General features: G+C 36.8%; 1 protein-coding gene across 5 annotated transcripts in view; it reads right to left on the minus strand.

The window, feature by feature from the left end:
* LOC131161615 (polyprotein of EF-Ts, chloroplastic) overlaps positions 1 to 16,029 on the minus strand; it is a 28,018-nt gene extending 11,989 nt beyond the window's left edge. Inside the window, exons 1-4 of one of the 5 annotated variants that reach the window (XM_058117491.1) lie at positions 15,801 to 16,029; positions 13,006 to 13,101; positions 10,859 to 12,673; positions 10,336 to 10,620 (exon numbers count right to left, since the gene is read on the minus strand). In XM_058117491.1, coding sequence (XP_057973474.1) covers positions 10,336 to 10,620; positions 10,859 to 12,605 — 2,032 coding nt within the window. In that variant the 5' untranslated portion in view covers positions 12,606 to 12,673; positions 13,006 to 13,101; positions 15,801 to 16,029. Of the gene's footprint in view, positions 1 to 10,335; positions 10,621 to 10,858; positions 12,674 to 12,883; positions 13,102 to 15,598 lie in introns of all 5 variants that reach the window. The other 4 variants (XM_058117490.1, XM_058117492.1, XM_058117488.1 and 1 more) reach the window with 4 other exon arrangements.
* Between the last annotated feature and the right edge of the window lie 2,096 nt (positions 16,030 to 18,125).

Genomic DNA, 18,125 nt, shown 5'->3' on the forward strand with positions numbered 1-18,125 from the left:
TGCGCAAGAGATGGAATGGGAAGAGAAGCTTTTTGTGATGCTTGATACTGTTTGAACTTGAAATACTCTTCCTCTGACATGGATACAATATGTTGCCCCCCACTCAGCCCCAAAGGTGAGGAGTCGATGGTGACTGCATTGGCTGCCCCCAAAGGTGTGAATTCGGTAGCTGTATTGGCACCATGTGAAGGTCTACCGTGAAGATCCCAACATTACTCAACAGTATGATTACTCTGTCCACAATGAGTGCACTTGCGAGGAGTACCTCTACCACTACAACCACTCTAACTAGCTCAATAACTTTTGCAATTGTGTCGTAGAGAACTAGAATCACTTTGTGTTGCAAAGTTGTCCTCTCAAAGCCAGATGCAAAAAAATGCGTGCTAAAGGAAGCACAAAGGACACAACAATAAACATTGGAAAATGATGGCATCTCGGCACTATTAAGTATCTGAGACCAGACTGCCTCAAACTTGGGTCTCAAGCCTACTAGAACAAAGAACTATCATCTGCTCCCCCTGCTTCTGCATCTTATGAACGTTGGCAATTATAGGTTGCATGACATTAAGTTCCTCATGAATACACTTCATCTTTCCAAAATAAATTGGTTAATTGACAAAAATTCATGTACTTGATGTCCCGCCCACGAAAGAGACCAAAGTCCTAGTAGCCCTTCTAATAGTATCTCCTTGTTGTAACTAAAAGTACTCCTAGGATAAATTATACATACATGTAATGTTACTAGAGTATAGAAGTTTGACATAATCTCAAATCTCCTTGGACGTTTCTAGATGCGTGCATACACATCCGTGCAATATATGGCTCCATCCAATTCCATAAGAGGGAAACAATCAAGGCATTTTCTGGAAGACACACGTCTTTTCTCTTCTCATCAGAAGGATCAGATTGGGACAAGTGGTCAAATTTTCCGAATCGTGCTAAATAAACTCGAACAACTTTAAACCATTGAACGTAGTTCTTTCCATCCAACTTTTAAGTCATTATTTGTAGCAGCGATGTAGGAAACAAATTTTTAGGATTCATAGATTCCATCCCAACACTCACAAATCAACAACCACACCAATGTCAAACAAGAAGAACAAGCAAAACTAATCGAGCAATCGCAAACTATGTGAAGCACCGACATGACCATGAACGAGGTGAACAACTCACAAACAGATATAGCACTGCCATAGCCTCACAATGGAACATACAAATGCTGCCACTGCTCCAAAAAAAATCACAAAGAAGCCTTCCCAAACCTTGAACAGAGATTAACAGAATACCACGAGTGCATAGTCAAAAAAAGTTGAATTTTTAAGCAAAAAACAGGCCTAACAGCTTGATAACATTGTCTATAGAAGGAATCAGAACATGACAGAGGAAAAAAGAAGAAAAAGGTGGCCAGAAATTCAATCACGGGCCGGCATGCGGGGTTGGCTCTACTGGTATTTGGCCGGCACATGCGTGGGGGCTCCTCCGGCGATGGGATTTTGTGGGGTTAGGCTTCGGGAAGTTCTGTTTATGGGTGTATGGTTGGTTTTGTGAAATATGTGGGGTGGAGGTGGATCTGCGAAGGACAGCCACGAGAATGGTGTTTTCCAGCGACAGGTGAGGGGGATAGGGTTTAGGTTGGATCACACTTTGATACCAAGTTAAGATTTGATTAAAATCGATGACCTAACTTGAAGATAGATCTCTCCCTCTATTTATAATACAAATTAAGTACATTCTAATGACAATAATACCCTTACTAACTCTCACTCACACTTATAATAATAATGCAAAAAAGACATAATTTACCTCTAACAAGTCCCATTGGGGCCAAGGTGAAATTGGCATTGAGAAGGACCTAGGTCCCATAGGGGTCGAGGTTAAATTGGCATTAAGTCCTAGAATATATGATCATAAAAAGAAAAAGGTTCAAAAAAAATCTAAAGAACCTAGTCTCTTCTATCAATTATGGGGGAGGGGAGGGAGTTGGGAAGGGAGGGAAATGAGAAATTATGAAGATTGTCTATTGGAATGTTAGAGTCCTAGGGGACTTTAAAAAGAGAGGGTTAATTAGGGATGTTTACTTAGATATTCTCCTAAGACTGTTTTGATTCTAGAGACTAAGTTGAGCACATTGACAGGGGGGTTGTTTAGAGGGATATGGGAAGGTCATTGTAAGGATTAGGCCTTTGTGCCTTCTTGGGGGTCAGCAGGTGGTCTTATGGTATTGCAGGACACCTACTCAATTCTAAAGTGGATAGTCTAATAGGCTTTTTCTCTCTATCTATCCTGGTAGAAGTGAAAGGCCAAGGCCAATGGTGGGTGTCGTCGGCATATGGTCCTTCTAAACCAGCCCATAGGAGTTCTTTTGTGGATCTATTATGTATTTGGCTTTTGCACTCCTAACTGGATAGTGAGTGGTGATTTTAATGCTGCGAGGTTTCCTCGATTTCCTTGACAGAAGAAGGGGCGAGATAGGGTTATTGCTACTATGCGGCGTTTTGGTTTGTTTTCTAGGGACTGTGTTGTAAGAGGTCTTCCCCTAGATAATGCTAATTTTACATGTTCAAAGGAAGGAGATAGCAGTGGCAAGCAAGCTTGGCATATTTTTGTTTTGGACGGAATGGGAGGATGAGTTCCCTAATCTCTTCCATTATGTTTTACCTAGGACTCCTTCTAACCACTTTCCTATCATGTTAGAATCAAGGAAGATTTCTTGGGGTCCCACTCCTTTTAAGGTTGAAAATATGCGGTATCATGATTTCTTCTAGTCCTTGGTGAGGGATTCTTGGAATGAGGATGTCAAGAGGGATTGGAAAGGGTTTAGATTCAGGAAGATATCGAAGAGGTTAAAAGAGAAGTTGAAAGAATGGAAAATGGAGGTGCTCAGAGATTTAAGGTTTAGAAAGGCTAGCATTTTAGGAGAGTTGGATGAATTAGATAGGAAGGAAGAAGATGCCATTATCTCAGGGAAGGAAGAGATGAAAAGGGTATCTTTGAAGAACAAATTGTAGGAGGTGATTTTCAAGGAAATGAGAAGTTGGGGGCAAAGACGAAGTTTAAATGGCTCAAAGACGGTGATTGTGATTCTAGATTTTTCTATAGGATGGCTAATGGAAATTAAGGTAGAATCTGATAAGGGAGTTGGACATGGGCAGGGGGGGTATTTTTTTTAAGGGGGGAGGAGGAGAAATTCATTAGATAGAGTAAGAATGTACAATCAAGAAGAGACATATCCTTAACGAAATCTAGTAAATCCCAGAGAGAGGGGAAAAAAAAAAAAAAACCAAAAGTGTAAAGAACAGCACAAGGAAACTAGCACACACTAAGAAGTCAACAAAGAATAACAATTGCGTTGAATATCTAAGTACATTCCCTTGAAGTTTCCATTACCCACACACCATAGAGAAGCCAGAAATGGATCTTCTCCCACATCAACAAAAATGATAACTTCTTCTCTAAAAATATACATGAGTACGTTCCTTCCACAAACCCCAAAATAGTACAAATAAAGCACAATTCCATAGTGCTTTTCCTTCTTTCTTCCTACCAAATCCAACAAAAGATATTGCCAAAAACTCCTCCAATGTCCCTAGACAGATCTAAATTTCTCCAAAATAATTGAATAAGTTATTTCAAACCTTCCATGTGAAATCACAAAGCAAGAAAAGATGTGGAGCAGATTCTAAGCTGTTAGGCTTTTAGGTAAAGTGGTAATCTAACATGGTATCAAAACCAGGTTCAATCCTAGGACCTATGGTTTATAGGCCCACAAGCAAAGCACGCATATATTTGGAGAGAGAGCCTTTAAAGGCCTCCTAATCTATTGCAAATTATTAGTGTTTATCCTATTAAGCACAACCAACCATAGAAAAGCCTTGATTTCAGGGGGGATTTTGACCTTCCAAATAGTTTTGTAAAGTAGAAAGGGAAAATTGGTGCAACCAAGAGTTCCCAAAAGGATTTGCAAGAATAAACCCCTAAGGGATCCAACAACCAGGATCAACTATCAACTTCCAAGGATACCTGATAATTATTCAACAAGATCAACAATGAAGATAACTCATTTGTTTTCCTATCATTCAACGATCTCCTAAAATGAATATTCTAAGAAGGTAAAGGACCACTTGGATCTGCACTAAAAGAGGAAATGGGATCATTCTATCCTAAGCTCAAACGAAATAGGTGAGGAAAAGAGGTGGAAAAAGCAACATTCCCCAACCAAAGGTCTTTCCAAAAACGGATATTACACCCCTTACCCAACACAAATTTAGTATGGGGAATAAAGAGAGGGTAAATCTAGGAAATAGCTTTCCACGGACTTTCGAAAGAAAAACTAGAACCCAATTTAGTATCCCACCCATTCCCATCAAGTCCAAACTTGCTTTTAATAACTTTATGCTACAAGAAAGAATGCTAGAAGGAACCACCAAACCCATCTTCTTAGGCACCAAATTTCAAGACCAAAACCGCCCTTTTGTTTGGACCTACAAACCACCTCCCATCTCACCAAATGGTGACTAAAACCCCCTACCCCTGACTAGAGAAAATCTCTCATAATTCTCTCAATTTTACTAGCAAATCCTGCTGGAATTTGGAAAATTGAAAGAAAATACAACCGGATACTAGAAAAACAAGCCTGAATTAGAGTAACCCTGCCTCCCAAAGAAAAAAAAGCTCCCTTCCACCCATCTAGACTCTCTCAATCGCCTAATCTTAAAAACTAACTATTCTAGGATTACCCCCCAAAGGAACCCTTAGCTAGGACAACACACACTCCAACTTAGCGCGCCCTACCTCGAAAGATAACACCCTAACATGCTCAGAAGGCATGTTAATCGCCACAATACGAATCTTCCCTATATTAATCTTAATCCCCAAAATAATTTCAATTATGTAGAGAAACCCCAATATATTCCCCAAAAAAATTAAAAAAATAAATAAATAAAGGCCTATGATCGTCCAAGAAAATATAGTATCATCAACAAACTGAAGGTGCAAAACTATAATTTCCTCCCTCCCCACTCCCAAACTTTTCACTAAACCTCTCTCCACCGCCCTATCATCATCCTACTTTATAAAAACGGGGAAAGAGGATCCCCTTTCTAACTCCCCCTAGTGGCCCTAAACCAAGTTTAGGCTCACCATTCACTATCACCGAGTAGTATACGTTAAGCATACAGTCTTTCATCCATCTTCGCCATCTCTCACCAAACCCCTTACTCATAAAATCTTATCCAAAAAGTTCCAATTCACTCTATCATAAGCCTTCCAAAATCCAGCTTAAAAATGAACCCCTTCTTCTTCCTCCTCCTAACGTCCTCAACAACTTCATTTGCAATCAAAATGGCATCCACTTGTCTCCTTACTCCCCCCACCCCAAAAAAAAAAAACAAAACAAAAGCACTTTGGGCCTTAGAAATAGTCTTATCAAGCACCACAATAAATCTATTAGCTGGTACTTTAGCAATTATTTTATAAACACTGGATACTAGACTAATGGGCATATAATCAAAAATCTTAATGGACCTACTTTTCTTCAGCACCAAAGTAATAAAGGTAAAATTAATACTCTTAATGTTCCATTCCCATAAAATTCATTGAAAACCTTCATCAAGTCATTCTTAATTATCAGCCAACAATCTTGATAAAAAGGTAAATTAAAACCATCCAGCCTAAGAGCTTTATCCCTCTCCATCCCAGCACTGTAGACCTAACTTCCTCTTCCCCAAAAGGTCTCTCTAACCAAGCTATCTTGTCAACAAACAAAGGATCCCACTCCAGCCATTCCACCATTGGTCTACTCTCATCCTCCTCAAAAAACAAGTTGTAACAAAAATCATTGATCTCAAACGCAATCCAACTAGTATCCAAGATAATAACCCCCGCCAATCCCCTCCAACTCCCTAATCAAATTTTTTCTCATCCCACTAACTATCCTATGAAAAATTTAGAATTACAATCATCATTGCTTACCCATTAAAACTGTCTTCTGTCTCCAACTTCTCATTTCCTTAAATATCAGCTTTTCCAATTTGTTCTTCAATGATACCCTTCTTGCCTACTCCTCCCTTAAAAGAGTAGTAGTTTCTTCCTTTCTATCTATCTTTTCCAATTCGCACCTTCCTCAATTCCAAAAAAACAAGAAAATGATTGAAGGTGGGTCTAGGTAGCATGACTTGGAAAGATTAGGAAACCCCTCCTTCACTCGTTGATAAACAAGAAATTATCAATTCTACCAGCCACCTCCGCTCCGCCAACTGATCACATAAAATTAGCATTTCCTAAAAGAAGATCCCTCAAACCACACTTCCTAATAACCAAAATAAACTTCTACATAGTTGCAGTAACCCTACCACCCCCCCTCTTCTCTCGAGGGAATCGCATACATTAAAATCACCCCGCATAATCCACTTAGGTGACCAAAAGCCAAAGATAAAATAGAACGCATCCCAAAAATAACCCCTAAAATCAGATCTTGAAGGACCATAAAAAGAGGAAACCCAACAATGACCCCTATCTCTAGCTTCTAGTAGGACAGAGAGAGAAAGAGGGAGAGATAGAGAGGGAGAGAGAGAGAGGGAAAAAAAAAACACCACTAGACTATCCAATCTGGCAATAGAACAAGTATCCCACAACTTGAGGATGTTGTCCTATTTAGAGGTTCCTTTGGGGTTAGCCCTAGATCTATTAGTTTTTGGGATCTTACTGTGGAAAGGGTTTCTAAGCGATTAGATAGGTGGAAAGGTGCTTTTTATTATTTTGGTGGTAGAATTACTCTCGTTCAAGCTTGTCTTTCTAGTATCCCATTATACTTTCTTTCTATTTTCAAGATTCCTGTGGGGTTGCTAGCTGGATTGAGAAAATAATGAGGGATTTATTATGGTTGGGGGTAGGGGACTTTAGGGATCATTTGGTAAGATGGGAAGTGGCGTGCGAGTCTAAACAAGAGGGTGGTTTGGATCTTAAAAATTTGATCTCTAAAGAAACAAGTCTCCCAGCTAAATGGGTTAGGCAGTTTCTGCTAGAGAATTATTCCCTGTGACAAAGAGTTGTAAAAAGTAAGTACGGATTAGATGAGAATGGGTAGGATACTAATTTTGGATTTAGATGTTCTTTGAAGAGTCCATCGAAAGCTATCTCTCAAATTTTCCCTTTTCATTCCTCGTGTTAAATTCTTGTTGGGTAGGAGGGTAATATCCGCTTTCAGAAAGATCCTTGGTTGAGCAATGTAGTTTTGTCCACCTTTTTACCTCGGCTCTTTTGCTTGAGCTTAAGGTAGGACAGCTCTATTTCTTTTTTTTATTATTGATCTTCGTGGACCTTTACCTTCATGTTATTTTCATTTTCAAAGATCACTAAATGATAGGAAGTCAATAGAGTTATCTTCTTTGCTATTCTTGTTGAATAACTATTGGTTTTCCTTGAAGGAGGATAGTTGGTCATGGTCATGGATCATTGAGGGGTTTATTCTTACAAATCTTTTTGTGAATTTCTAACTAGATCTAAGTCCTTTTTCCTCCCTATAAATCTATATGGAAGGCCAATCCGCTCTAAAATCAAGGCTTTTATTTGATTGGTTGCACTTAATAGAATTAATACCAATAACTTGTTGCAGGTCAGGAGACCTTTGAAGGCTTTCTCTCCAGATGTTTGTCTACTTTGTTTTAACTGTTTGAAATCTGCATCACATCTTTTTATTCATTGTGATTATGCTCAGTGGGTACGGAATAAGTAATTTGGTTTTAGGCAAATGTTGGGTGAGTTCAGAGGCAGTGGAGGACTTTTTGACAGTTTCTTTTGTCAGTTTTGGCAGGAAAAAGGAAAGGGCAATGCTCTGGAAATGTGCTTCTTTGCAGCATTTTGGGAGCTGTGGGTGGAGTGTAATGCGAATATCGTTTTAGGGAAGAAATTGTCATATTTTCTGGTTTGGGAGAAGATACATTATTTGGCTTCTCTTTGGTGTGTTGGTCATGGGAATTTTAAGGGATGAGTTTTTCAGATATTCATGAGTGGCTTTATTTGTTGGATTGTTAGTTTGCGCTAATTTTATTTGTTATTTTTAGCTTCGGCTTTTTCTATGTCTTTCATCTGGATTTTTTCTGATTTTTCTAAGGAGATGTCTTATTGTCCTGGTTGTACATTCTTAATCTATTAATGAAATCCTTCTTTTGCTATCTGAAAAAAAAACATTCATGGAGCCATAATACATGCTTTGATGAGGCACCCTCGATTTTTCTAAAGAAATTATACCAACCTTTAGCCTCCTTCCCTTCCGAAATACAAATAGCTTGAATAATGCCACTGTATGGAATTTTCTCTAGAGATAATAAAACATCCCAAAATTATTGGCCCTCAATCGAACCACGAGAAAATTTTTGGGTGTTCTGAGAGTCCTGACCCAACGATCAATAGTCTTTCAGAAGAGAAAGGATTTTGGTTCTTCGACAATCCAATTTCTCTCCTCCAAAGGTAGATGCTGCCAGAACACTCATCTTATGCTCTTCTCAATAATCTTGAATGAGTCTGCATCCTCAATGATAGCAAAGTTTCTTGCTGTGCCAATGATCAAAGAGAGCTTGGATTACAAGAGAAAAAAACAAAAGCACTCTAATTTTAAAAAAAAAAAAAATGAAAGGCTCTCTATTATGGCATAAATAGAGAGGTAATGGAAAAACACAAAGAAAAAATTTTGGGTGTTGGTAAAAAGAAACAAATGGTTTAAACTAAGAATTACAACAGAACAAGAAGGAAAAGCAAAATAGAAAGGCTTGTACTTCTTTATTTTTTTTATACCCAGCAGATTCACTTGTTGTTTGTAGTTGAGTGGCATCCCCTAGCTGCCCCTTAAATGAAACTTTCTTTGCTAATTAAGAAAAAATGATCAAGTTAACTTCATCAGATATAAAACCACTAGATGTAAATTCATCAAATATATAATCTGATCACAATTCTTAATACCTACTATTGTATCAAATTCAATAATCCAAAATAATGTGTGGCTTAGGCATACATAACATTTACTTCACGTTTCCTACATAGAAATGGAATGGAATTGAATATTTCACTTGATTTCATCATTTCACTCATTCAAATTTTCATTCCATTCCTTCCCTACCCCATTCCATTCTGCAAACCAAACATGCCATTAAAAGAATGTTAGAACTTCGAAATGTACCAATAACCTCTTCAACCTTGGCTGCTAAACTGGCTGAAGAGAGTACCACAGACATACTGATCAAGCTCTTTGGAAATTGATTCCAGTAAGGAAATTTTTTCAGCACAAATTAATTTTTTACTTATGGCAAAGTTGTCTGTACAAACTAATTTTTTTATTTATGAGACTGGAAAAGATATAAAAAGGTATGGAATTTTTTTTACACTAAATAAAGACAAGAAAAAGAGAAACTGGAAAGAAGAAAATACCTACAAATTTTGAAAATAATTTCAAAGGAATGGGAATGAAATGGGATGCTTGGCCAATGGGAATGGGAATGAGTTACTGTGGAAAAAACCAATGACCCGGTATACTCGGATTGGAATTCCGATGGTGAAGATGGGAATGGTAATCCAGGTGCGAGGAATAGAATTTTATCATCTACAAAGACAAAAGTGAACAAAAACACCCTAGATGTCCTAATGATTTCAATTCCACTATAAAGACCAAATGCATGAAAGAGAATGAATCATTCACGTTCCTAAAGCCTTAGGAATGGGAATGATTAGATAGGGATTCCTATCTGGCTTATTCTCATTCCATGTTCCAAACAAGGCCTATAGGAGCATAGAGGCCCCCAAAAAAAATTCTAAGGTTAAAGCTCCTTTCATAGCTAGAGTTAACAGAGATGCTTTTGATTAATTTAGAAGGCAACTATTTGAAGTTGTGCTCCATCCTCCATTCAATTCTTCTATTTTCATGATCTAGATTTTAAGCAATTGACAGCATCTCATTTTTAGGATGGTGATAACCACTTATCACAAATTTGTTCAAGATATCTTCTTATTCCTACTCCATCCCCTCAAAAATAATAATAATATTAATAATAATAAATTTTAAAAGAAAATAAATTGATAAAACAATGACAATTCACATTGCATGTCTACAACTACCATATCTGCCATGATCATGCATTATATAATATGATTTTCCCAATCCTTCTAGGCATATGTCATGATACTACCAGTTCTGATACTTAACTTCTGGTTCAGTCATATTATCCAAATAATTGCAGAAATTATGCATGTTGAAATTCATGGTTGGCATGCCAGGCATGGATTTTATGAAAATTTTCAAGAATAGGAAAAATAATAAGTGCATCCACAAGAGAATACGTGTAAGACCTCTAGTCATGTTTTCCTTTGGAGAAAAAAAACCAGTTTGTCCATTAGATTTGGAATGACTGTAATTTTTCTCAGGCTCAGGTCCTGCCTTTTCATCTTCAACCGGTGTAGCTGAAGGAATATCGATATCTGCAACAGGTTTTTGTATCTGCACTTCATCTTTGGCCATACTATCATCTGCTTGATTCTCTACAGTTTCTTTGCCGACCTGATGTTCCAACAGACCACGTTGATCATCAGCGACTTCTCCAGATGGATCTACTTTTCCATCATATTCCAATTGCCCTGCATATATAAGTACACAGTTTAAAACATAAATGAAACTAATCTTTCCCCAATATTTCAAAATTGACAAAATTAAAATGACTCTGGAGTTTACTCTCTAGTTATATTTTCTCATTCATTATTGTGCAGATACTGCCTCAGGTTCAAGCTGCCATTTTTCACATGGAGTTGATACCAAAATTTCCCAAATGATGATTATATGAACACAAGAAGAAAAGCCAAGGGAGCAATAGTGAACCTTCATTCATGCTAACATCAATTTGTCCATTTGAGCTGCTGATACTGCGATGTTCCTCAATGATTGGTGCTACCTTTTGATCGTCAACATCTGCAGCAGCAACAATTTGATTCTTTGCACTAGCAGTTTGTATCTGCACTTCATCTTTTGCTATGGTATCATCAGCTTGACTGCCTATAACTTTGCTAACCATACTTTCTGAAGACAAGATATTATCAGTTATTTCTCCTTCTAATCTTGAATCTTCGATGTTTTCCACCTCATCTGTGATAGAATCCTCTGTAATTATTTTTTTTGCATTATCAGAATCCAAATTTTCATAATTATTCTCCATTTCATCTGTAGTTTGAACGATGCAATCAGAATTTTGTGATGAACTTGACACCATGCTACCAGACTTTTCATCATTTTTCACTGACACAGTTGAGGCACCGTCTACAGTATTGGTTCCTCCATCCACTTCCTGCAATGAATCTTCCTCTTCTACCAACTCATCCACAGCAGAAGGGACATTGACCAATTCTTCATTGATGCCAGCTGGCTGCTCCTGAACTTTGAGGATAGCAGACCCGGTTGTCTTTTGATTTACAGTTTCATCTCTCTCCTCTGAATTTTTTGGTGACTCCTTAATTTCAGTGGAATCCATCACTTTCTCCCTCTCCTCCAAAAATGCAGCAATATCTTTATTTTTACGGAAAGCCAGCATGAAGGGGTTCGTGGCAACATGGACAACCCCCTGAACAATCTGCGAGTCCAACCCTTCAGTATCTTTTCTCTTCATTGTCAGTGTCACTTGTCCTCTTGTGATGCGTAACACCTGCACACTAACTTTTTGGCCAACTTGCAGAGAGGAGCCCCCCATAATGTTGACAAACCCTTCATCAGATTCTTCTGACAAGGGTAGAAATCCTTCCTCTCCCTCAGGAAGAGATATAAAAGCACCAGATCTAATTAAATTTTTCACAATGCCCTCTAGGTCCTGCCCTTTAACAAACTTTGAGCTTTTCTTCATTGAAGTGCTTTTTCTGGTGGGCCTGGTGTTATCACTGCTAGCAGGAGCATCTTTAGGTTGCTGTATCTTACTAATATCATCATTTTCACGCATAGAAAGAGAAATCCGTCCTGTCTCAGTGTTTGCTTCCACTAATCTCACCGTCACCTGTTGTCCAACAGAAACCACACTTCCAACATCCTTAACAAAGCTATCACTTAGCCTCGAAACATGCACCAGACCATCTGTGAAAGCTCCAAAATCAACAAAAGCACCAAATGGCTGTATTGACCTTACTTTCCCAGTAAAAGTTGCACCAGGCACCAGTTCTTCATTCTTCACAGGCGGCATTTCACTCTTCCTGCTAGGCTTTGAACGTTTGGGTTGTACTGCACTGGCATCTAATTTGATTGATGAATCTTCACTGGCTTTAACTGCAGTGGACGGAATTTCTGAGATTCTGTCAGAATCATTATCTGCAATTGGGGAGTCAGGTTCCTCTACTGCTACATCAGTCCCTGTGGCTGATAATATATAGATCCTCGATTTACGATGTAAAACACATCCACTTGTGTATGGTTGAAATAATCTTACAGATGTTGACAGAGGCAAACTAAACTTTTGTGAGGATAATGTATGTTTCGAGAACTTCCTCAAAAAATTGCACCTTGTTAAATAATTGCTCCTCCTTAATGTAAAACTAGTACCAGGAATTAGTGAAACATTGGTGACTGAACATGGAATTACAGGTGCCATGTTAACTTGAATTGCAAAGCCAGAGGAAAAAATGGTGGCTAGAATAAGTTATTCATCACTTTCTTCACCTACACAATTAATAAAAATAATGTCAGAACAGAGTAAATATTCCTCGAGGTCAAAAACCAACTGTTAAAACCAAGGATGGGAAGCCAATGCTTAAAGAAAAAATGAACAGTGCCTCTTATATGAACAAGCCAGCAATTTGATTCAGTAAGCTGCATTTTCCAGTTATATGAAAGAACATTTATTTGCAGCAAAGATTAAAGATACCATACATTTTGTCAAATCAGCTTCCTTGCAGTTAAATATATCTCAAAGTCAAATAGCCTGCAAGCAAGCCAAAGCCAAATTGTAGGGATACACAATTGAAATAGACTGAGGAAGGCATGTTATTAACCAATTGTCATTCTGAACAATACAACTGAGGTTAGCTGAGAATGATGGGTTTAGCATCCATGAGTAGCAGCGCTGGACATGTTCTCTACATTTTTTCCTACCAATTCAACCAGACAATCCAGGTTAAAGTGAGAAAGCTTGTTGATTATATCAACTACATGGTATGGTAACATTGATTTTGCACATGGAGAATATTAATAATAGAGAGCCACATTAATTTATGACTGTCAACATCATATTATCTGCAGAAAACCAAGTAAAAGAGAGCGATGGCTTGTAGAATAAACCCAGAAAAACACAAAAATAACAAAAGGGTCTTTTTTATGAGTGCAAATTTGCTGATATTGCTGACAGTCGCTATTAAAGATAATGAACCTATTCATTTATAGACTACGAATTAACAGGCGCTCAAACAATTATAATCAACGTTTCTAAAGGTGAAGGCGTAAGGTGAGGTGTTTTAACCGTTAGGAGGCAAGGCATAAGCCTTAAGGCGTTGGGGCATAAGCCTTTTGGGAATTTGTTTTTAAGATAAAAATATGTAATTAAATTATATTATAAAAATAAAGAAAGAAAAAAAAAAAATAACAAATAAAATGTAAAAAAGAAAAATTATGTGTACTTTGCAAACTACTTGTGGGCATTCAACAATTGCTAACTTGAGTACATGACTTAAATCATGATGCGATAGCTATACCATTGTAAAGTTTAAACTATTTTCATGATCTAAGATATAACTCTCAGTTATTTTGGAAAGGTTGAGGTTCAAGAGTTTTAAAAATCAACTCATATTATGACATCCCTTTTACATATACATGTAGTTAAAATTTTCTAACCAATTCTAACTTGAGAATCACACATCCAAAATGTGTAAGCCTCAACTGAAAAGGCGCAAAAGGCGTGCCTTTTGTAAAAATGTGTAAGCCTCAGCAACTAATGTGTTATCCTTTTTGGAATTTGGTATTTTATACTGAGCCTCAAGGTGTTTTAGGCATGCCTTGCCTTGAGGCGAGCCTCGATTGAGTCTTTTAAAACACTGGTTATAATAAATGATGGGATAGCAGAAGGTTTGGAGAAATGGGAGTGTGGAAACCTCATCCTTATTTGGCACATCTATAGATTCTAGCGAAGGCAGTTTTCTAAGATGGGAGTGCACAGCACAAATCCTCACGAGCAGAGGATAATCGAATTTTGCCCTCTGTGATGAGCTGGCTCTTGCTGGTGGTTTTGAGTATAGTCAGCTTTGTCAGAATTCCATACTAGATACATTCCCAATCGTATTCAGGAAACAGGAGTAGCTTTCAGAGAACATTCTGTAGAAATAGACATTCAAGGTACAATTTTGAATGAGCAAATATACGGAACATGGACTTCTGGGAGGATTTGCAGCTCATCCAAACAGCTAGTAATTTCAAAGTTGCACCAGCTATTTAAGGACTCACATTTAAATGCAGCTGGAAACCAATGTTGGAAACAAGATGACACAGAAAACCTGAGTGCAGAATGTAACAGTGAGACATCTCATTTATACTTGTGCAGCATATTGGGTTGTCTCATACTCTTCCTCACTCCTAGTTTTTTTTTTTTTTTTTTCTTTTTTAGAAAAGAGAAAATTTCAATGATAGGACAAGAATTTATGGGAAGGAGAGAATAAGACACCTCCCACTAAATATCTGGGACAAGCCAGAAATAAAGATCTCATACTTGTTATAAAACCATTGACTGAAGATTTTGCTACTATAAAGAACTTGGGTCCTTGAGATGTTATCCTTCTCTTATACGAGTGTAAGGGAATTACCTTTTGTGTGATTGGTGAATGAACCCAAGCGACCTAGTGAATGTCATTTAAGGGTCATGAGCCTGATTGTGGACAAGTTGTACTGAGTGAAGTGCAGATGAGACACAGTTTTAATTGGGATATGACTCAATGATGAAGTGCTAGGTGAAGCACTAGTTGAAATGACTAGCATAAGCACATGGTTATAAACCTAGAAGGGGATGGTTTTATCATTTAAAAACAATAGCCACATACCGATCAAAATAACAGAAAGGGACTAGAAATAAGCATGTAATCATAAACGTGGGACAAGCCGTAAATGTTGCTAAAAGGGATTATGGCCGACAGACACCACTCAAGCATGTTAATAAAAAAAATTAGCCATTTAAAAAAAGCAATTACATTGTCTTAAGTAGCGTATTGCTTTATTCTCACAAAGGCAATCATGAATGAGACTTTGAATTATATGCGTGTTTGTGTGTGATGTATATTTTTTTCATCAGCAAAAGAGGTTTTATCGTTAATGCAATAGCATATTAAAGTTACCAGCTACACAAAAAATAAACGCATGAAAAGAAATTTCAACAGATGAAGAAAAGACTCAGAAAAATCCAGATTAAAAACAGAGAACGCTCAGCATTCCCGAAAGCAGGACACTCAGAAACCCTTTAACTCAGCCACAAACCAAAATACGGTACCAAAGGTCCCTCTGAAACTAAAGGTCCGAATGATAGATTCAGTAACGTGCTCCTAATGCAGAAAACCATTTTTTTTATTTATGCATACGACAGATTTTTTTAAGAAGAATCCCTGAAACCTGCCATTGAACAAAATTTGAACATAGACAATCCTTAGAAGGCCATTTCTTCGAAAATTCATGCAAAAAAAAGACTACTTTTCATATTCTCGTAACAAAAAAGAGAATAAGAGCGAGTAAGCAGTAGAGAGAGAGAGAGAGAGAGAGAGTGACAATGTACCAGAGACAGAGAGAAAGAGCACGAACATAGCCATGAACATACCTTTGGCTTTGGGAGCTGAGGGACACCAAGAATTGAGAGTGATGGCTGCTGCTGCTCATCCGCCCGCTTATCATCCTTATCCTTCGCTGCATCCGTTTTTGGATTTTCAGTTTTTACTCTGTCCATCGTCCAGAAATTATCTGTCACCGTGTCCCCCTCTTCGCCCGCTCTTCACCTCTTTTTCTAGTTTCTACAACTATTCAAAATTTTTAAATTAAATTATTTCATCACTCATTTCTAATCTTGGATTCCTTTTGTAACTTTTTTCAAAAATATTAAATTTTTCTCCATAACTACATTTCAAAATATATTTATAATTATGTTAAATTTATCCGTATAACCATTCATAACTATCTAAAAATACTCTTATAACTATTCATAATCATCCCAAAATGACTCTATGATATTTTATTATTTATAATTTTTTATAATTTATTTTAAATTTTAAAATATAAAGAGTCATAAAGCATACACATAGTGTGTGCCCATGATGCATGCTCTATGGCTAAATTCAATCTCTAATATTAAATTCTAGCTTTAAAAAATTCATTATATTATAAAAGATGTAAGAAATAAATAGAAAATTAAATAAGACAAAACTAAAATTTTACGTGGTTCAGAACTTCACGATTTTGAAAAAAAATTATAAAGTAATATGGAACTGACATTATATAAAATATCTCTCTCACTTTCTTTTATATCTCTCATCTTTCTTTCTACTTCTTTCTTTTTCTCTTCTTCTTTTTCTACTCTTCTATTCTTACTACACTGGTTATGTGGGAGGAGGTATTTATTGTAGATATTCAAGAAATAAAATAATAAAAGAAAATGAGAAAAATAGATTTTTGGCCGGAGTAAGAGAAAATCGACAACGGTTTCTGAAGGAGGTAGGAAACCGAAGACGGATTTGGGTTTTAACTGCGGGACGGTAAAGGTAAAACGGTAAAATCTGGCAGGTTAAAGAGAAAATCGGCGACGATTTTCTAAGAGTCCAAGAAAACCGTCGACGGTTTTTGGTTGCAGTGCTGGGAGTATAAAAAAAAGCCAAGAGACATTTGTAAATATAAAAATTAAAACTCTCTCTCTTCTCTCCCAAACCCTATGACCCTCCAAGTTTCCACCTTCGATTCTGGCTCCGTTAAGCCTAATTTCAACGATCAGGAACAACCACAAGGTTCCTGAGAAGATTTTCTACATCATATGCGAAGCGGAATTCCAATTTGGGGATGCCGGGGCACCATCCCATAACTGAGGTAAGGGTGTTATTTGAGTATTTATGGGTTGTTTATCTAAATTATGGGATGAATAGGCCTAAAAATGTGAATATATATATAGTTTTGGAGTTGAACTGAGGAATTGGGAATTTGTGAAATGCAAGGTTTGGTGAGAATATCATGGACAGGCTAAGGATTTTAGTGGGTATTTTCTCAGGAACCCAGGTAGAATAATGAATAATTTATAGTTAGGAAATTGTGGATATACGTATTTGGGGGAAACGTGAATACAATAGTTGTTGTGGATATTCAGTTGATTGATAGGAATATATTCATATGTGTGTTATTTTAGGGTGTCGAAATTATGAATGCCACATGTGTGAGATTGTAAACTAATAATTAGTGCTCAAATAGTTAGGTAAGGGGAATACATGTTACGCCAGCTTTATTAGGAACTTTACTAGTAAATTTGATCATGAGCTTTTAGAGTATGATTATTGAATATATGAGAGCATGCGTAAAACTGTATCATTTTCATGAGCTTTTAGAGTATTATTATTGAATATATATGAGAGCATGAAAATTATACAGTTTTACGGAGTACATTTATAGAATTTTATTTAGTTGTGTGGCATGAGTAATACTGAGATATTATAGAATATCCATACAGAGTTACAAAATTATGTTTATGTAGTTTCTACGGAAATATGTAACGTAGATTTATAGAAACATAATTATATAGTTTTTATAGAGTTATGAGATACAACTTATACAGTTTTATTTACAAAGCTACAGCTATACAGAATATTACAGAATTACAACTTATATAGGTATACAGAATTATGATATACAGTATTTTACAGAATCATGTTTATACAGTATGTTACAAAATCATAATTACACAGTGTATTACAGAACATGATTATACAGTGTTTTTATAATCATGATTATACAGAATTATGCAGAACCATGACTATACAGAATTTTATAGAACCATGATATACAGAGCATAAAGCCATGACATATAAAATTACAAAATTACAGAATATACAGATACACAATTATTACATTGTCATGGCTATACAAAAAATTAAATAATCATTGTAACGAC

Source organism: Malania oleifera, chromosome 8 (genome assembly GCF_029873635.1).
Source record: "Malania oleifera isolate guangnan ecotype guangnan chromosome 8, ASM2987363v1, whole genome shotgun sequence".
Taxonomy (NCBI): Eukaryota; Viridiplantae; Streptophyta; class Magnoliopsida; order Santalales; family Ximeniaceae; genus Malania; species Malania oleifera.